Source organism: Saccostrea echinata, unplaced genomic scaffold (genome assembly GCF_033153115.1).
Source record: "Saccostrea echinata isolate AGI-Se365-2 ecotype Australia unplaced genomic scaffold, CSIRO_AGI_Sech_v1 ptg000022l, whole genome shotgun sequence".
In the NCBI taxonomy this organism is placed as follows: domain Eukaryota; kingdom Metazoa; phylum Mollusca; class Bivalvia; order Ostreida; family Ostreidae; genus Saccostrea; species Saccostrea echinata.
Window position 1 is genome coordinate 6,041,371 of NW_026889771.1, and position 22,630 is coordinate 6,064,000.

The following is a 22,630-nucleotide window of genomic DNA, read 5'->3' on the forward strand; positions in this document are numbered from 1 at the left end:
TGAGTTTTTGTAAAGCATATCTAACAAAAAATGATTTTGTTATAAAAGCAAGAAAATGTTTAGCTCACCTGAGTTCAAAGTTTAGGTGTGTGCTTTTAATGTGTGATGCTCACATTTTTTTCCATCCACTGTCTATTGTCATTAACTTTTTAATTTTCAACTTAATTGTTCTGAAGAATTTCATCCAAACTTGGCACAAAGCATTCTTCAATGGTAGGGATTCATTCAAGTTTGTTCAAATAAAGGGTTTGGTTCCATTTCAGTGGGAAATAAATGAGAAAAAGTGAAAGTAGAGTGTGATGATTTAAAAATCTTTTTGAGAACCACTTATTCAGAAAAAAGAAAAACCTAAGGGAATTAAAGCTTCCTTATAGATTCAGATCTGTTCATATCAAGGCCTTGAGGCTTTAACAGGTCAATAGAAGTCAGTCGAAGTTTTAGGTAGGAATATGGGGGGGGGGGGGGGGGGGGGGGGCTGGAATCTGCACCAGAACAGAAGGGTATACATGTACTACTACACAAAAATCTCCTGTTTTGAAGGTTCAAGTTTATTTAAGTCTTTGCACACTTGGGCCTACAGTTGGGCCACAATATGAGGTCAACTTTTTACATAGAAATATGTAGGAAAGAAAATCTTCAAAATTCTTCTCAATAACAAAGGGGCTTCATTTTCAAATCATGACCCTATGGGCTAGTGTGATTGCTAGAATTTTAGGTCAAAGTTGATCAACAGCAACATATAAAGAAAAACCTAAAATTTTCTCAGGAACAGGAGAACTACATTCAATCATACTACTGTATACATGGTTGTTCTAACCCAATTTCATTTTTTCCCCTATTACACTTACAAACATTTTTGATCCATTTTAAATTTGCTCAAACTTGATCAGATTCTTTGAGATAACTCTGTTGAATATGTCCTGTTTTGAATCCCACACACTAACAACTAAGGCAGAATGGGCAAAAATAAAATGGGGCAAAAATTTCAATGTACAGTAAAACTCAGTTATAGCAAAGTTCTGGGGACCTACAAATTTACCTTGCTATGTTTGTAATTCGTTATATCTGTATAACGAAATCCTTAAAGTATACATAGCGAATAGATTTTTCCATTCAAGTATTACTACCAAATGTATTTAGGGAAGTTTAAAATGCAAAATTTACCATGGAGTTCAAAAGTTTTCAGATGAATTGAGTTTCAAATATGAATACTTATAAAATTAATGTCAGTTCAATGTTTAAAATATTTAGATCTTTGAAATTTGCCATAAAAAATGTAAATTTCACTATTTTTAACTTATAGGGAATGCAAAATCAGTTCGCCATAACCATAAATTTGCTAAATCTGACTTCGTTATATCTGTAAAACTTAACAAGGAATGGTTAAGAATTTTGTAGGGAATTGCAAAAAATTCTGCAATATCGGTAAATTCACCAAATCCATGTTTGCACTGAATGAGTTTTACTGTATACAGTACTCAGTAGACATCCCCAAATTTGTGTTGACACGTAGATTCAGTTTGGTGGTCAGAATTTAGATCTGATGTCTTCTCAATCCAAACACAAGGGCTACAGTTTGTTTTATTGACATGCACATATCTTCATATAGTTTAGATTCAATTTTATTCAAATCAAGTTCACTTGGCTAGGTGGGACGGGTTCAGAGTTTTAGCTGTTCTGTCACACCTTACCACAAAGCTCTAATGGACTTAAAGCAGATGAAAAGATGATTGGGAGAACACAATTCCTTGGTAATGCTTTGATGAAAGTCATCCCCAGCCACTTTTCATAGCTCTTGTGATCAGTGTATAAAATGGATAAAAACTGTACGATTAACAGACATGTACTGTACAAGCAACAGTCAACTAATGGATTTCCGTAACAAATGAGTACCTTATAAAATAAATACAGTATGCAAAGCATGAGAAACTGACAAAATGGTCTTTGAACATTTAGACTATTGGTCTTGTGGTAGGTGTCCAGAGCATGACTGGTTTATCCATTGTGACCCAAAGGACATCAACAAAAGGAGATGTTCAAAACTCTCCACCAGATAAAACCTCTCAGAACATTGAATGTATTCACTGAATGAGAAATGGGCAAGAAACATGAGGGAATGAAGGGCCTCTTTTCTTCATTTCTTATTTGGAAGGGGGAGGGGGTGAAGGGGGGGGTAGAAATTAGCTTTATATCAAAATCTTGGAAAAACTTCTTTCTTATCCTGTAAAAACTCTTACCACAAACTGTATTTACGGCTCTAGCCAATGCATATCATTGTTTGATAAATTTTTCACATCCCATATCACACATTTGATAATTTCCATATCCTATACTTTGTATTTAATCAAATACAAGTCTGTGCATAATCCAGGCAGAATTCCAAATAATTTGATTTATTAAATCATTGAAATAACTAATGGAGAACATACTTTAAGAGTAGCATTTTTAATCCTTAATTTATTACTACTGAACTATTTTTAGCACTACATGCAACATTGATGTCATCGTCATGCAAAATAAAAAAGCTGACGTAAAATGAAAATAGGGTAAAAACCATTAAAAATAGTTAAAACCTTATTTAAAAAAAAGAATTTCCCATGGTTTGTGCTCTGTGATTGGATATGATTTTTATCCAACTTATCTCATTTTTTTTTATCCCTTATCCAAAAGCTAGATAGAATTTAACACACATCTTTGCTAAATTTTGTTTAGTTAGAAAACATTAATATTCCTTGAATGCAATGAAATATTCATCTGACCATTATAGGCTGTTAAATGTCACTTAGTTGGAAAGAAATAATTCTATGAAATTGTTGTGACAAAAAAAGGATTTGATTAAACTATATGTGATTGAATTTACTGCAATTTTATTTAACTATTAAAGAGGTAGCTACCGTATATAGAGAATTGTTGAATAGTCAATCATTTTGAAGAAATGTAAGTTTGCCTGTAGGACCACACAACCTACACATTTTTATTTTATATTATTGAATAATTATTTTAAAAAATTCATAGAAAGCAGATATGTTTTATAATTAGTGGTTTGAAATGACAATGTATATGTTTTTGTAAAATATTGCAGGGCAGATATTACTTCAGTGAAAATTAATTTCAAAGAAATAGTGATTGGAGGATGATAATTTGAAACAGTATTAACCTGAAACATTGGGGATTTTAAGCAAAATTACAGGAAAAGTCAATTTAGGAATGAATTAAAGTCCTAGTCATATATTACTGGAGAATAAATTTTCATGGGAATGTTAAATTAATGTGAATTGTTAACAATTTTGAATTTGATTATATGATAAGGTATTAAATGCATTCCTTATGATTTAATTTTACCCACAAGCAAAGGTGAATAGTGTTTCATTCACATTTTATTTAAACATTTTTTTAATTTTTAATCTGTCTGGAAAGTGACATTAGCACGTATGAAGTCATTGGCAATGACTTAAAACAAAGGTGTTAAGTTGACTGAATTAAGTGAAAGCAGATGTAATTGTTAGTTACTAAAATCAAAAATATAATTGCCAGTGCGGAGTCTATTAAAGGTCCCAGAAAGAAGAGGATTTTATATTGGATTGCAGAGTCGGGTGAAAGTAGCCCTTTAAGTAACTGGTGTGACAAGAGTTGTCCCACAGATACTTTAGTGGAAGAAATACATAAAAATAAAGTGTTCAATTAAATTATCTTGGCCTTTTAAAATATTAAGATAAGAAATTGAGTAATATACTGTAGATTTCAGTTTACTAAGGACAGATCATTCTAGTGTAGAAAATTGCCACAGGTCAGAACTCTTTAGTGTGCAGTGTAGAGAGGATTCTTAATATTAAGAAGTCTAGATGAATTTCAGATAATCTAACTTAATGTGTGATCTTGACCAAATTTCCAGCCAAACATCTTCCAGACCTGAAAATGAATAAATTTTTTTTTTTCAAATGACTTCTAGAATTAAAGTGTTGGCCAATTAAAATCTATTTGATATGAGAATAAATTAATTATGTACATAATCAGAGTCTTGTTAATTACTGTTTACTGAAACTGAAGGTGACTGCAACTTAATAAATGAAGTAAATATTTCATCAACTTTGAGAATAAGAACATCTGTTGGGCTGACTCATGTTTTTCCCTTGTTGACATTTAGGAAGAACACGAAAAAGGAATATTTGTGGTGGGCAGTGTGGTTCTTGAAATCCTATATTAGGGTACAAAGCAACATTCTTATCATCTGAACAAAGTAGAAACATGACTATTAATGAAAAAAAAATGATTGTATGTACATTTGCAATTGCTAGCTACACATTGCAATGGTATTTCAACCTACTTGCACTGATTCCATACAAAGCAGGTCAGTGTACCAGTATATTAGTAATTAAAACACACTTAAGTGAACATTGCTTATAATGAATTCACACTTACAGTGAAGTTATTTTCATTCCCTATCAAGGCTCAGTCAAACCTTACCGAATATCACTAACGGACATCAAACGGATGAAAAAAGGATGGCAGATTACAATTTGTTAGTACATGTAATACATTGATGAAAGTCATCCTTCACTGCTTTTGGAGACTTTTGCAATCAATGTATGAAATACAAGTCAAAATTTAGATTTTGAATATCTTGATTTTGATTTAACAAACATGTTTGAAAAGGTTTAAGTTTGTAAAATATTCAAACAATGAAAATAAGGTTTTATTTTATTAATTTTTTCAGAAGTTATACATGTACTTATTTGAAATTTTGACTTAAATATGTTCTCTGCTTATGGTCTTGAGGCCTGGCCGCACAATGAACATTATATTCGATCACCAAATAAGAAACAGACAGGAAACATACGCAAATGGAGATGAACAGATTGAAAAATATGACATCCTTTTACATCCCATTGCAGTATCCAGTAAGGTGTGACTGAGCCCCACAGTTTAATAAATTGACTTTTATTGGATAAAATGAATTATGTTAATTACATTGTAGAACAAATCTAAATTATTCTTCCCTGTCACAACACTATAGTCTTGTTTTTGTTTATAGGTAATGTGTATATTCTACTTTTTATGTGTAATTTTAGGATGTGGAAGTCACGGGGGATAAAGAGGATAGTAGGTCCCTCCACATTACAATCCACAGACCCGCCAGTTCTCAACATACAAGGCCTGTTCCCCTTCTTAATGCCAGGTTCATCTTTGATGATCACATCCGATGTATGGCAGCCAAGCAACGACTTACAAAAGGGCGACTGAAAGCTAGGCAACTCAAAATGCACATGATTGAGAAGTTGATTGATATTCCAGGAGATTCTACTAGTAGACAGAGGCCTGTTCCAGGTGAGGGTCTCATTTATTTCTTTTATTAGGTCACCTCATTAACTCAGGTTTTTTTTCCTTTGTTGTCATTTATGTGTTTACATTAACTCATGGAATTCTTTCCAAGAAGTACTGAATAAAAAGTGACTTGATAAGTTTTTTTGCCAATACAGGGTTCAGCATTAGGTTTTAAGACACTTTAATCCAAAGTAGTTAAAAGTCTTGCTTAGAATTCAGTAGTTCATAGACTACTAGATTTTAAGCCTTAAGACTTGAGAAAATCAGAGATGTTTGAGAATCTAAGTCATCTTTCCCCTCTCTCATACCCCACCCTAATCTAAAAAGATTTTAAAAATCAGATAAACTTGGAATGTATTTTCTTCATCTATATCAAGCTCTTGATTCTTATTGTTATTCTTCAGACTTTAATCCTCAAAAAAAATAAAAATAAAAATAAAATTACATGCAGATATATGTCTTATTAAATCATTAATTGGAATTCTTCATTTAACTATAACACATGAACAATTTATATACTCCATTGGGTTACTCTGACAAGGTAGTCAACAAGTCTTGAAGGGGTTTCACATTATTTTGCAACACCCAGACCCACTATGATCCTCTGACTTGCAGTACTTTCTTTAAATCTGATTTGAAATGTATTTATGTAATGCTTAAAACAAGGTTCTTTAACATCAAATCAAACCTTTTAAAAGAAACAGAATATGAGCAAAAAAAATGGAGGTTGCAACCTCTGAGAATTCAGAAGACAATCCTGAAAACATATACTCCATCAAAGAAAAGAAGGCACAATTTACAGAAATACTTAGCGGAATATGAAACTTATTATCCATGTTGTATAAAGTTGTCATTTGGACATTGCACAGTTGAGGGTTGATATTTCTGTATCTCATGTTTAAAGAAACGTGGTTACAACAAATCATTGAAACATCCATTTTTAAGCTTGGGAAAATATTGAACATTTTTTAACCTTCTTGCAGTCCCAGTGAAACAGATGTAATCACGATGGGCATTTTTTTGTGTGTTTTGAATTACGTGCTGTTTAACAAGAATGTGAAAGTTGATGAATGGAAACTTTGACGATTTTGTCATTTTCGTCAAAGTTTCCACTTTAACAGTATAAGCCCTACCTGGAGCAACCTTGAATGGATTATGCATCTTTAGGATGCACACCAGACTTGCTTCAGATGCTGGATCTGACCAACAGTTATTGAAGCAGGTTCATTCCCAAATGACTACAAGTCCTATGGTAACCAAACTTGCATGTGAATGAACAGATTACAGTTTTTAGTGCTGATCCATTCCCAAGTAATTATAAACGGTATTATGACTGAACAAACCTTGTCACCTGATGAATCTCTGAGGGAAGGGGAGTGTCCTGACCCAAATGTAAGTCATTGACCTTTTTTTTGGCATTATATGGCTATTTCAGGTAATAATGCAGTAACTTTATTCCAGTGTAGTTTCAAATGAGAGTGTCACTACTTGTGACATCAAGTATGCATAAATATATATGCATCATGTAGCTCCAGACAGACATATCATAAATCCTAGCTGTACACTTTAATTTCTTTTTAATATATATGATTATGAGATATCTTGATGATGTATTCATAAATAGCCGTGGTTTTATTTATCACTTACTGAATCACATTCACATTTTTCTTTTTAAAATCCCCCATTTCTCTATTAACCAAGTTTCCATGCCATTGACTGCACTTTAATACTCTCAGTTCATCTACAATCTTGATGATGGGATGAAATTCTTAATTCATATTGAAATACCTGTCAAATGATTGTCACTTAGAAGTGGCAGTGTATATTGATTGTTACCTGTTGACATTGAGCTGCACTGTAATATTTTTATGATCTTTTTGTCTGATAGGTATTTACTGACAGCTATACTTAAGATGTATTCAAGTTCAAATTTTCACATTTTAAGTTTCGATGTGAGGAAATTTTTTTAAAAAGCAGTTGAATGTTGGACAGAACAGCCATAAAAACTGTATACCTCTGTTTTCATACATTTCCAAATGACCTAACAAACCTTGAATGATAATCAAGCAAATTTCATAGAATTTGGCATGGTGCACCTTAGAGATCTAGGTCATAAGTAGATCATCAGGTCATAGAAGATAAATGGTGTATAAATGTTGTTTCTTATAGTTTCCTGATTAAGATTTAAGAAGAAAAATTACGTCCAACATTGAGGCATGTTGAAATATGTAAAAGAATTGAGATGAGCTGTAGTGGTTTCTTGATAATTATACATTCTTTAAAAAGCTCTCCAGTGTTTTTACTTTTTTCAACAATAACCATGGGTCCTTCCATGTGTTTGGAGAAGACATTAAAGCTATTGTTAATAATGTTATGTAGGAGTTTACATTTGGATTAAATTCTTTGTACTTTATATCAGAAATGTGTTTTGTTTTGTTTTTTTTTTTTGTTTTGTTTTTTTTTTTTGTTTTTGGGTTTTTTTTTGTTTTGTTTTGTTTTTTTAAATTTATGACAGGTGGGAGGATAAATAATACTGTAAAAAGATATGAACTTTGAAAACAAAATCACTAGTCAGTCGATCACACCATTTTTAGCTCACCTGTGCTGAAGGCTCAAGTGAGCTTTTCTGATCAAAATTTGTCCATTGTATGTCATCAGTGTTGGTATCGTCATCGTAAACTTTTCGCATTTTCATTTTCTTCTCAAGAACCACTTGGCCAGTTTCAAACAAACTTGCCACAAAGCATCCTTGGGAGAAGGGGATTCAAGTTTGTTCAAGTGAAGGACCATGCCCTCTTTCAAGGGGAGAACCCCAGGGGTAGGTTGGGGCCACAATAAGAGATGAATGGAATACATAAGGAAAATCTTTAAAAATCTTCTCAAGAATAGCAAAGCCGTGATTGGTCATATTTATATGGAAGCATCTTAAGGTAGTGTAGATTATATTTTGTTCAAATCATGACTTAATCTGGGGTAATCTGGCCTCAAAGTTTTACATGGGAATACTTAGGAAAAAATCTTTAAAAATCTTATTCTCAAGAATAGCAAAGCCATGATTGATCATATTAATACAGAAGCATCCTCAGGTACATATGTAGTGTGGTTCAAGTTTATTCAAATCACAGTGATTCATTTTGGTGTGCGTCCTGCGTAAATTACGCACAAATTTTGCCCAGGACGCATTATTTCAATAAATGTGCATCCCATTGGACACAATAAATTTATAGAAGGACATTTATTATTTTAAATTGTTTCCATATAATCTGATTCAAAACTTGACCGTCATTTCCACATGCTAAGCCATATGCATGAGTGATTATAACAGGTATAAGTTTGCCAACAACAGGTCAGATTTCACAATTCACTGTTAAATTGTATATAACAAGCAATTATCAGAAAATATTTAGAAGTAAGATAGCATAGTTCAATTATGTCTACTGTGGAGCATTTCTGAAGCGTATACGTATACCAGGGACCTATATATTATACTAACTATATAGGTCCCTGCGTGTACTAGGCTATACCATTGTATTTAAGATGTAATTTAACCTATGTATTTTAATTTTTTCCTTAGAAGCCAAGACATACATGTATAAAATATGATCATTTTTCTTTCTGACTATTTTTCATTTTTTTAAAAACTTTCTTTACTTTATTTAATAGAACAACTGATCTGCTTCTGTGCTTTTTATGACAAAGATCGTAGTTATGATCTAAAAATAGAAACAAGGTGCACAGTTGACAATATATTATTTTTATGCCACAAAATCATGTATTCTTACTTCCAATTCAATAGTCAAAGTATAGATCATTCACAGCTACAATAAAAAAATTGCACTTTCGTGCAGTATCCATTTATATTTCACCAGAATTTCCTCTGTAGTATTTAATATGCGGTACCCTAAGGCCTTGGTTTTGGACGCATTGATTTTGGCATGGGACTCATTATTTTCATTCAGAGGGGTCCTTTGGACCCATGATAACCATTTTCAAAATAAATCACTAATCATGACCACTGGGGTTAGGGTGGGGCACAACAGGGGATCAAATAAATACATGGGAATATATAGGAAATATCTTTAAAATCTTCTTCTCAAGAACAGCAAAGCCATAATTAGACATCATTATATACAGAAACATCCTCAGGTAGCGTAGATTCAAGTTTGTTCAAATCATGACCACTGGGGGTAGGGTGGAGCCACAACAGGGGATCAAAGTTATACATAGGAATATATAGGGATATATCTTTAAAAATATTCTCAAGAACAGCAAAGCCATGATTTGTCGTATTAAACAGAAGTATCATCAGGTAGTGTAGATTCAAGTTTGTTCAAATAATGACACCAAGAGCTAGGTTGGGGCCACAATCAAAAGTTACACTGTATACATGAGAATATATATGAAACTTCTCAGGAACAGCAAAGCCCTGATAAGTCACATTTATATGGATCCTCAGGTAGTGAGGATTCAAGTTTTATTGAAATCATGACCCCTGGGTTAGGGTCTGGCCACAATTGGCAAACAAAAGTTTACTTTGGACTATTTAGTAAACAATAAATTATAAAGCTATGAATAGTCATATTTATATGGAAGCATTATCAGGTAGTGTAGATTAAAATTTGTTTAACTCATGACCACTGGGAGTTGGGTGGGGCTACAATATGTAATCAAAATCTTACATAGGAACATAAAGGAGAAATAATGTGCAGATGGAGAACAGCAGTGCCATAGTAACTCCGGTGGTAATGTAGCCGATAGGCCTCTTGTTTTTATTTCCAGGCCATGTCCTAGGAAATTGGGGGGGGGGGGGTATAAGTTTGTTTCCACATCCATCTACCCTGCTTGTTTTTCATGCAATAAGAAGAGAAGGGTTGGGGTGAGATGTTCATATTAACCCAATAATTTTGTTTCTTAAGGAGCTTGGCTAGGATTGCTTCTGTTGTTAAAGGTTCAAAGTGTGTGGCTTAATTCTATTGTTAAAAATAAAAATGTATTTTTGATTTCCATGCAATAGCTTAAGAAAGATTTGGCATAGATGTTCATTTTGCAACATGGGTAACTCTTATGAAGAGCTCAGCTGAATTTTCTTTTGGGATATGGGGTTGCATGCATGGCTTCTGTTGCTTTAAGTCAAATTTGGATTTTCTTGGCAATAACTTGATAATTAGTGTAGGATGGGTTGCTCATTATGGTCACACATCATGTAATTTACTATTTTGTTTTACATATATGTTTGTAAATAACCGAGTCATAGCCCACTGCCCACCAATCTTTCCATTCTTAGAAACTCTCTGGTGAGAATTAATTAAAAGCATTTCGATGTCAGTGACAGTTTCTATTTCTACTTTTTCTTCGCATTCATTAGCCATTTAAACATGGCTACTGGAAACAAGAAATTATAAATAACCAAATCAAGTATGGGTAGAAAGGTAAAAAAAAAATCATAAAGAAAGCAAACATTTTCATTCAAGAAAATTAATCTTTTCAGGGATTTTTTTTTTTTTTGACAATTATTTAAAATACTGAGATGGGAATCTTAATATAGCTGAAAATTCTACAAGTGCTAGTGCAGACCTGCATTCTACTAGTTTGACCAAATTTTTACAAGTGTTAAATTGGGCATCAGGCTAGTGCTTTTGGTGCACACTGGCATCAGATGGATTGGCCTTGGGCTTATGGCCTAAGCTTTCATTAGATTTTAGAATACCCATTGCATCTATGAGCAAGAGGTGTTTGGATTGGAATGTTTACCTTAATGGGTGTTATTTCTATGTCTAAAAAAAATGTCCATGTAGATATTTTGTTGCCATGCAATGCAGAATAGTTTGGACTGTATCGATTGAAACAATTAACACTTAAGGTCAAAATAAAAAATACCTTTGTTTCCCCTAACGTGACCTACCCAATTAAATCATGCCGACTGTAAAGTTTTTTTAATAAGATTATTCAAATATTTTTTAAATGTTTATCAACTTTTATAGAATACAATTTCATCAAAATCCGTTCATAACGGCCGATTTTGTTCTGTTTTCAAGCATTTGTTGCAAACTAAATGGTCCCCACAATATGTGGTCACAGGGGTTAGTTCGTGTTATAAAACAATGGCGATGTAACAACCTTATGCTTATTAGAATCCTACACTCTTGCATTTTATTTGAGTTTTGATCTAATAAACAGTTCCTATGTTTACTACATGTATATGGGACCATAGGAGTTGTTCTAAATATGTCTGCATATTTCATCCTGATGAGTATAATTCAGACGCCCTTTCTTTCTTTCTGTTCTTTTTATTTATGGGTTAAACTTCGTGACTATATATGACATTGTCTATGAAATTTTTGGATATGGTTTGGTTCAATTAAAAAATGTTTACATATTCTTTCCAAATAGTTTTGAAATCATGAAACAGCTTCTGAGATGTCCAGTGTATTTTTATTTAATTTGGCCCTTGACAATTGGTTGTTTTTGTGCTGTAAATCCCCGTGAGAATTATTGGGAAGACAACATTTGAACATTTGCCCCGGTTAAGTGCTCCAAATTTAGACCTGTACTCAGCACTTTTTGTCATTGAGCAGTGAGGGATCTTTTTCGTGCCAGTACCTACTGTGACACTAGACCTAAGTACCTAATTTTCTCATTCGAAAGACTGGTCTCAGACTGGTCTCAACGCCCCGCATTGGGATTTGAACCTGTGACTTTGAATTACCTCCTTACTTCGGGACTCCAAAATGAAATGCTTTAGAACCACTGCAAATTTCGAGGCCCTTGAAAAAGTACATTGCATGTGTAAGCACTGGAAGCTAATACTAGTAGTAGGTTTGAAAAATGTACTCTGATGTCCAGTCTTTGCGTACTGTCTGGTATCTCGTCTTTTTTAAATATTTGATATCAATAAATGTACACTGGCGTGAGATATTTCACAAGTTCAATAGAATAATAGTTGTGAATTTACCTTAAATTTTGCTTTAAAACGGCATTTGTATAATATTCTGTTTACAAATGGCTTTCTTTTGTTTTTTTTCTTATTTATAGAGGTATAATTCCAATAAATTTCAGAATGTATTTTCAAAGCTGCTGTCAGAAAAAAAAAAATTACCTACTTACCTACCCAACTTCTGATTTTAGGGTCGGGTTAGGGGAAACAAAGATATTTTTAATGATGGCCTGAACCATTTTCTTTTTTCTCAGATTCACATATAAATGTATGAAAATTATTAAGATTTCACATACACATTGTTTGATTCTTGGAAACAAAAGCATATGTCATGATGGCAGGTTTTAGGGAAAATAAAAGATGTATGTACACTGGATTAGAAAGAGAACAAGCAAATTCAAAGAACTGTGGTTTGCCACTTTCGGTGTCTTAGTGGATGGGATGCCATTATTTATGGCATATTGTAACTCTCTTGTTTGTGTGTCCTGTCTTGTCTGTACATCATACAAAAAAGACATAAATTATTGAATTAATAAAAGTTTATAATGCAAAGATTATATCTTCTCAAAACTACATCAAACTTCAAGATCAAGGTCATGAGATCAAATATCATAATATAATCCGAAAGGTCTTATCACATTTGTAGCACATGTGAAAAAAATATCAAAAACCAGAGTATACAATCAGAAAGGTCTTGAAACAGGTAATGCACATGTCATATGTAAATGTTGGATCTTCTCTCAATCAAAAGTTATCAGCAATGTTAATATTTTTGAGAATTACGGTAGGTCAAACATGAAGGTCAAGGTCATGGGTTATATATCATAGTACATTTGGAAATGTTTGTCACCAGTAATACACATGTCAAATATGAATGCCTTATCTTCGCTCCTTCAAAAGTTAGCAAACTAAAAATTAGATCAAATTTGAAGGTCAAGGTCATGGAGTCAAATATCATAGCACATTCAGAAACATTTTGGCACAGGTAATGCACTTGTCAAATATGAACGCCCTATCATATTCATTCAAAAGTAATCACCAAAGTTAATATGTTTGAAAATCAGGTCAAATATAAGGATCAAGGTCAGGGGTAAAAAAAAATCATAGCATACATGGAAACATCTTGTCAAAGGTAATGCACATGTCATATATGAAAGCCCTATACCTCTTCTCAATCAAAAGTTTTAAGCAAAGGTAACATTTTTGAAAAGTAAGTCAAACTTCAAGGTCAAGGTCATGGGGTCAAAAACCATAGTATATTTGAAAAGGTCTTTCACAGTTGATTTACACATCTAATATGAAAGCCCCATCTCTTCTCATTCAAAAGTTATGACCAATATAAAGTTATGTTAAAAAAATTTTAAAAGTAGGTCAAACTGCAAGGTCACAGGGTCAAAAATCATAGTATATTTGGAAAGGTCTTATCACAGGTAATATACATGTGAAGTATGAAAGCTCTATCTCTTTTCGTGTAAAAGTTATGACCAAGGATAAAGTTTTTGTGACAGACAGACGGATAGACTGACAGACAGATGAATGAGATTTAATGTCCCCTCGCTTTTGCCCTCACTTTCCCAAAAGTGGGGGACATATATTTATAGCCTTAAAACCATGTTTCACTTAATATTAAATGACAGTAATATCATATTAACTTCCCTTTTGCCTTGTACATGGTATCAAATAACCACTGCATGCAAGAAGTGAACTTTCTGATGATTTAATAACTTCCTATTAGAAGTGCATAGACCATTTTTATTGTCATTCAGTGAATAAAAAATTATGTTCTATGCTCTTGCAAGGCAAGTTCACAGAAACCATGGCAGGACAGTTATGACATAATCACATGTCAGCCTTGATGAAGCTCCTGTTAGCCTTTAAGTGTATTCCAGGAAATACATCATTACTGCCATCAAAGTATAATCATACAAAAATTTCTGCACAATTAGTCATTTTCTCAAATTCATTGCTCTTTGTTTTAGGGAATTGAACCAAATGTCAAGTGCCATTTTGAGATATATAGATGCAGTAGCTATCATATTGAATTTTGGGAAATGTGTATGTGCATTTTTAATTTTTCTACAGCTCACCTGAGTCAACGGCTCTTGTGAGCTTTTTTGTCAAAATTTTCTGTTGTCTGTCACAAGTGTCATTGAAAACTTTTCACATTTTCATCTTCTTTTCCATAACCAGTGAGCCAATTTCAACCAAACTTAGCACAAAGTATCCTTGGGTAATGGGGATACAATTTTGTTCAAATGAAGGGCCACACCACTCTCCAAGGAGAGATAATCGAGATGAGGCAAATATAGGGTGATGTTATATAAAAATCTAAAGAACCACTGGGCCAGAAAGATTAAACTTATGTGAAAGTTTTCAGACACATTGTAGGTTCAAATTTGTTCAAACCATGTCCCTCAGGGAAAGGGTAGTGCCACAATAAGGGATTTAACTTTTACATGAGAATATATGGGGAAAATGTTTTAAATCTTCTTCCAAGAACATCAGGGCCTTGATTAGTTATATATTAAAATGTGCAAGCATCCTCAGATAATAGAGAATTTTGCCGATTCATCTCCCCCAGGTGTAAGGGTGGAGCTGCAATAGGGGACCAAAGTTTTACATAGGAATATGTAGGGGAAAAAATCTGTAAAAAATCTTCATCTCAAGAATTATATGGCCATGATTAGTCATATTGATGTGCAACCATCCTCAGATAGTAGAGTTTCAATTTTGATCAAATCATGGCCACTAGGGGTAGGGTGAGGCCCCAACTGGGGTGAGAATTTTACATAGCAATTTACAGACAAAATTTTGTCTCTTTACAATTTATAAGATAAATTGTTCAAATCATGGCCCCCGGGTATAGGATGGGGCCGCAGTAGGGAATCAAAGTTTTACATTTATATATATATATATATATATATATTTATATATATATATATATATATATATATATTTTTAGGTCACCTGAGTCACTCAGGTGACCTATTGCTATCTGTTTTCGTCAGTCATCGTCCGTCGTGCAATGTGCGTCGGTCGTAAACTTTTGAACATTTTTAGCTTCTTCTCTTGAACCACTGAACCAATTTCAACTAATTTTGGCATATAGCATCAACGGGTGAAGGGGTACAAAAATTGTGAATTTCATGGTCCCTGCCCCCCTGAGGCCTGAGGGGTGGGGCTAAAACCATCAAAATTAGTGCTATCTTTAAAAATCTTCTTCTTTACTCCTGGACATCAAGCAGTCAAACTGTTGGCATGATTGTAATAAGCATTGAGCCCTCTACCAAAATTGTGAAATTCATGGCCCCAGGGTCAGGGGTTCTGGTGCTAGGGTGGGGCTATATAGATCATATAGTGAAAGTGCATTATTTCTTTGAAAATCTTCTTCTCTTCTCCTGTGTATTATTTAAACAAACTAAGTGCATGGTTATGACAAGCAATGATGCCTTTTCCAAAATTGTGAAATGCATGGCCCCTGGGTCAGGGGTTCTGGTGTTAGGGCGGGGCTCTTTTGATTATATATTGAAAATGCATTAATTCTTTGAAAATCTTCTTCTCTGCTCCTGGGTATTATTTAAACAAACCAAGTGTATGATAATGGTGCACAAGGATGATTTTTCCAAAATTGTGAAATTCATGGCCCCAGGGTCGGGTTCTGGTGTTAGGGTGGGGCTCTATTGATTATATAGTGAAAATGCATTAATTCTTTGAAAATCTTCTTCTCTGCTCCTGGATATTATATAAACAAACTAAGTGCATGGTTATGATAAGCATTGATGCCTTTTCCAAAATTGTGAATTTCATGGCCCCAGAGTCAGGGGTTCTGGTGTTAGGACGGGGCTCTATTAATTATATAGTGAAAATGCATTAATTCTTTGAAAATCTTCTTCTCTGCTCCTTGATATTATTTAAACAAACTAAGTGCATAGTAATGGTGCACAAGGATGCTTTTTCCAAAATTTTGAAATTCATGGCCCCAGGGTCAGGGGTTCTGGTGGTAGGGCGGGGCTATATAGATCATATAGTGAGTGCATTATTTCTTTGAAAATCTTCTGCTCTACCCCTTGGTATTATTGAAACAAATTGAATACATAGCTATAATAAGCAAGGGTGACTCTACCAAAATTGTGAAGTTCATGGCCCCAGGGTCAGGGGTTGTGGTGTTAGGGTGGGGCTATATAGATCATATAGTGAAAGTGCATTATTTCTTTGAAAATCTTCTTCTCTACTCCTGGGTATTATTGAAACAAATTGAATACATAGTAATGATAAGCAAGTGTGACTCTACCAAAATTTTGATATTCATGGCCCCAGGGTCATGGGTTCTGGCACTAGGGCAGGGCTATATAGATCATATAGTGAAAGTGCATTATTTCTTTGAAAATCTTCTTCTCTACTCCTGGGTATTATTGAAAAAATTGAATACATAGTTATGATAAGCAAGTGTGACTCTACCAAAATTTTGATATTCATGGCCCCAGGGTCATGGGTTCTGGCACTAGGGCAGGGCTATATAGATCATATAGTGAAAGTGCATTATTTCTTTGAAAATCTTCTTCTCTACTCCTGGGTATTGTTGAAACAAATTGAATACATAGTTATGATAAGCAAGGGTGACTCTGCCAAAATTGTGAAATTCATGGCCCCAAGGTCAGGGGTTCTGGTGCTTTGGGGGGGGGGGGGGGCTCTATTGATATTATAGAGAATCTGTAGTAAAAATGCATTATTTCATTGAAAATCTTCTCTGCACCTGGACATAGAGTAAAAGTTTTAATATAAAAAAAATTTTTGAACATCTGGACCATTTGGTCAAGTGTTCTGGTCCTGGCCAGAGCTCTATTAATTTGTATTCAACTGAGAGGAGTTATTCCCCTTTGCTATTTACTTTTGATAATTAATCACTGTAAATAATGTACTTGAAAGGTTAATAGAAGAGGAGAATTATGCAAGATTTTTTATTGTATAATACAAAAAGTACTTTTATAGTTTAAATGATCAGGTAGACTTGTAAGTAATAGATAAATAAAAATGAGACAAAAATAACTTGTCTTATTCAATGTTCATCAAAGACCAATTCAGAGAGTCCAATGTAAGGGATTTCATCAAGGAATTGAAATAGTACAGAATCACTGATAATTTGTTCATATACTGTATGGTGATATTGATAAATGGGGAACAGATTAGAACCTAATTTATGAACTGTTAATGAACAGTAGACTAATTATTTTGTTGATCCTGATCACCCTATTTTTCTTGCTTTTGGGCAACAAAGCTTCACCTTTCAGTTCATTTTATACTCTATAAATCCTCTAAATTGTTGAATTATACTCAGGTGACCGTTAAGGCCCTTGGGCCTCTTGTTATATATATATTTATATATATATATATATAAGAAAAATTTTTAAAAATCTTCTTCTCAAGAACCAATGGGTCAGAGAAACTGAAACTTATGTGGAAGCTTTATTAGGTAGTGGGGATTCTAAATTGTTCAAGTCATGGCCCGCGGGTTTGGGTGGGGCCACAAAAGGGAATCAAAGTTTTACATTGAAATATAAAATGTATAGGAAAATTCTTTAAAAAATTATTTTGTCAATCTTGAACCATTGGACCAGGAAAGCTGAAACTTATGTGGAAGCTTTCTTAGGTAGTTTAGATTATAAATTGTTCAAATCATGTCCATCTGGGATAGGGTGGGGCCAGAGTAGGGAATCAAAGTTTTACATTGAAATATATAAGAAAAATCTTTTAAAATCTTCTAAAGTACCATTGGACCAGAAAAGCTATAAGTTATGTGGAAGCTTTCTTAGGTAGTATAGATTATAAATTGTTCAAATCATGGACCTTGGGGTTAGGGTGAGGCCACAATAGGGAATCTAAAGTTTTACATTGAAATATATAAGAAAATCTTTTAAAATCTTCTCAAGTACCATTGGACCAGAAAAGTTATAAGTTACGTGGAAGCTTTTTGAGGTGGTGTAGATTCTAAATTGTTCAAATCATGGCCCTCGGGTTTAGGGTGGGGGCACAATAGGAAATCAAAATTTCACATTGAAATATAAAATTTATAGGAAAATTCTTTAAAAAATTATTTTCTCAAGAACCATTGCACCAGGAAAGCTGAAACTTATGTGGAAGCTTTCTGAGTTAGTATAGATTGTAAATTGTTCATATCATGGTCCTGGGGATAGGGTGGGGCCATAATAGGGATTATATAGGGAAAAATCTTTGAAACTCCTCAAATCCATGATGAATCATATTAATGTGGAAGCATCCTCTGGTAGTGTAGATCCATTTTTGTTCAAATCATAGTCCCTGTGTATAGAATGGGGCCACAAAAGGCAATTAAGTAATACAGAGGAGTACATGTATGTTTGGGGGAAAAATCGAACACAGAACAGCAGGACCAAAGTGACTCAGGTGATTGTTGTGGCCCTTGGACCTCTTGTTTGTTTTAGTCGAGCTTATTTTAAATATTATCAACCTCTCTTTATTATTTTCTCTTAAATAATTTGATTTTCACAGAACTTGTGCAAAAAACCACAATAGATTTTGTTGTCATATTAAATCTAGTTTGTTTCCTGATTTTATTCAATAGAAATTTAGGATTGACGAGGATTTTTCCCTGAAAAAAAAGAACTGATTCATATTTTTTTTTTTTTTTTATGTGATCAATATATATATATATATATATATATATATATATATATATATATATATATATATATATATATATATATATATATATATATGTACTGTCCTTATAACATTATGGGCTTTACAAAACTTAACATCCTGCATGCAATCGGTAAAAGTTTGTCTATTACACGTAATACTGATCAGGAACTTTTTCTGAAAATTATTCCTTCAAATATTTATTTTAATTCTTTTTTTAATGACCAAAAATGGAAATTTTATCAATGTATCTATCAGACAAGAGCTCTTGAACTTTCAAGTATAGATCCTTCTCCTTCTCTTGTCAAGATATCCTGAAAAAATTGGGTAAAGATTTATTAATGGATACCAAGAAGACAGATTATGGAGAAAAATATCCGGCTTGATAAGTGCAGATTAAAGATTTGAATAATGTTTGTTTTCTGTGTATCCTAGTGTCATTGATAGTTTAAGAAGGTCACAAAACAGCCTTACATAAACTTCCTGGTTCGCAGTTAAGTGTTTAAGCAATCGATTGCCTTGATCTATTTTTTTTATACTGATGTTAAAAAATAAGTTTGATGACTGTGTTTTAGTTATTTTCCATTGTTTGAGTTTTACATACAGTCGTAGTATTTTTATCTCTCTTTTTTATGACTTTTGAATGGATGTAAATAAAACTCTTAGTACATAACACTTTAAAGTTGTAAGTGAAACAAATGACTTTATAGTTATGAAATGACTGTCTTACTATTTTGTTAAATGTTAGGTACCTATCAATTCGCATGATTTTGCTTGATGATTAAGAGCCTATTTTACATCTCCCTTTAATGATGGGGACTTTCTCTTGTAGGTCAGGTTTCTTGTATTAATACTGTAGATCACCAAACTTTTGCAACGTACACCTTATTTTTGCGAGAAAATCTTATGGTATTTTTGAGCGAGACAATATTTTCATGAATTCTAGTTATTGTTATATAATCTTTAATGATAAAAATGTATGTGAGAATGAAATTGTCGAGAACAGATGGTCTTGTGTAACTATTCTCATGAATAAGAAGTGCCCTCAATTTCAACCTTGTTTTACCAAAACATTAACTACAGAATGTTTGTATAACATGAAAAATGATGGAGGGGGAGTATATATATATATCAGCAGCAAAGATTTTTTTTTTCCCAAGGTCACAGTATTTTTCTCAACTGTCGTGAAATTTTAGTATTGTATGTCTCTTTCGTAGTCTGTATCAATGAATTCTTTTTCAATAGAAAGTCTTTTTTAGATATATTTCTCTCTAATTTCTAGCAAGAAAATGACTTGTGTCAATTTTTATACTTCTAACAATTGAAGCTACAGTCTGGAGGAATATTATTTTGACAATAAATGAAGTAGTGGTAATCAGGCTGTTAAGAAAGAAATAACAAATTCTCTTATTTTCTTTCATGAATGTGATTAGATAGGTGATGCATGTAAAACATCCAAAAAAGGGGGGGAGAGAGACAAATTGAAATGAAGTCTTATTTTACTAAACCTTTAATTTTTAAGATTGATTTGTAATTAATTTATCATTCTAGAAATTATACAATCATGATTTTAAAAAAAAATGTTATTGATTTATTTCTCAGTTGCAAAGACTATAATGATAAATCATTATGCCACCGATGAAGACAAAAAAGTAGTTCCCACATCATTATCTTTAAAATTTTTGTGAATTGATGCAAATGTGCTAGTTGAACCTGTAGTTTCCCAAAAACAGAATGTGTTTGGATCTCCTAATTGGTTGAAATGATGATGTGATTCCTCCTTTAAAAGAATTGAGAGATCTTTTTTCTTGCGCTCCATGAGATCCTTTACTTTGTTATGGAGGAAAAATTAGGAAATTGTAATTGAAGCCATTTAGGTAGGATACATCACTAGTGGGTGTGTTACATTGTAGAACTGTAAACAGGTTCAAAAGGATTGACAGCTTAAAATCCTTGTATGATACATGACTGTGTTTGTGATCATTCATAAAGTGTGACTGATAACCTGAAAATCTGACTCTGTGACCAAAAAGGAAATAAATTTAAAATATACATGTTATTTAGGTTGGAATATGTGGGTGATACGATGCTTGAATGCATTTCATACTCTTGAGATACAATTAAAGTAGGGGAATTGCAGTCTGAAGTGTTTTATTGTATTAAAAAGTTCAGATTTTTATGATACATTAGTTTATCCGAGTATATGTATAATTCTATTAATATTAGGGATCAGTATTTTGACTGTAATGACTTGTTACATGTACTGTTGTTTTAAGGAGTTTTAATTAATTTAATTAGCACTTGAATAGCATCCCTAGACATGACACAACAAAGTTGTATATAAATTCAAACTTAAATTATCATCAGGAGTGCATAATGAAATTGATCTATCCTTTTGTCTGGTCAACAATTTTGTTCATATTCCTTATTTAGAACTGTAATGAATGACCTTTTATATTTAATCTTGAAAATTTTACACACAAGAATTCAGGAAAACTTGTTTTTAATGTTGCCTGTTTAGATGACTTTGGCCTTGATTTTCAACCTCTAAATTGTCAATTGAGGATGACCATATTTTTTTAACTTAAAAAAAAAAAATGACGATAAGTGAGCCATGTATTGTTTACAACTGAGCTGAATTTCATTCAATTTATGGGTTGGAATTGTCTTGTATCTGAATTTTTCTCCAATTTATCATGTCATAACTTGAATTTATCTGTTGTCTGTTTGGACACTGGTTTGATGATCTACCTTACATTGTTCATCTACTAACACTTCCCAGATAGAAATATTATCGTCTGAGTGCTCTTTTAAATAAGGGTGAAGAGATTTTATCTTCCGTTTTTTTTTTTATCAATCTTATCTTACAACTGGGAATATGATCAAGGCTACCCGTTTTTTACCTGGAGGTTCTTTTAAAAATGATGCATGTAAAAGCACAATTTTTTTTGTCTTACGTTTTTCACAATTGCTGAGGCAAATAATAAGTGTAAAATTAGAGAGGAAATGTTTTATTTAACAGAATCAAGGTCAATAAAGATAACAGTTTATTTTTATCAGGCTCTTTTTTAAAACTACAAATAGGTAAAAATTGAAATTGTTCACTGGGGCACATTTTGGAATTTCCTTTTTCAGTGGAAACTCGTATTTTCTTCATGCACTCTAGTATCTTTGTACATCTCTATAAGGAAATGCACAAGGTATTGCAGGTGCACAGAGTGTTTCCAAGAAATCCATTGATTGCATATTATTGTCTAGATTTGTATAGACAAGCAAAATTATACCATTGTACAGGGAATTTTCTATGCTTTCCACATAATACCTATATTGTTAAAAATGATGTAGGAGATACCAGAAACAGATATCTATTTATCAAAACTTTTGATGGCTCATTATGAATTGAACAAGTCAATGAATTAGACATTTAAACCACAGGTTGGTCAAAGTCTGCAATTTGCATTGATCATTCAGTCATGAAAATTAACCTAGTGTAAAATCTGCAAATTTGACAATCTTTTCTGAGAATTCTAATAGAGTTCAAGCTTTGAAATTTTGAAAAATGATGATTTGATATAAGAGTGTCAGGATTTTATTTCATGGTATTTTATTATCTGATTTTCATGTTGGAGACATCTAACGAATACTTATCTTTACTTACTCCATGCACCCTGCAAATTGTTATTATCCATGTAATGTTAA

General features: G+C 32.9%; 2 protein-coding genes across 3 annotated transcripts in view; one reads left to right on the top strand and one right to left on the bottom strand.

Annotated features, from left to right (window-relative positions):
• The window catches only part of LOC133190276 (coiled-coil domain-containing protein 96-like), a 266,577-nt gene that overhangs the window by 104,859 nt on the left and 139,088 nt on the right, over positions 1-22,630 (bottom strand). The window lies entirely within an intron of this gene.
• The window catches only part of LOC133190275 (protein CLEC16A-like), a 117,559-nt gene that overhangs the window by 90,809 nt on the left and 4,120 nt on the right, over positions 1-22,630 (top strand). For both annotated transcript variants that reach the window (XM_061325794.1, XM_061325795.1), the window contains exon 22: positions 5,070-5,325. In XM_061325794.1, coding sequence (XP_061181778.1) covers positions 5,070-5,325 — 256 coding nt within the window. The remainder of the gene's footprint in view (positions 1-5,069; positions 5,326-22,630) is intronic.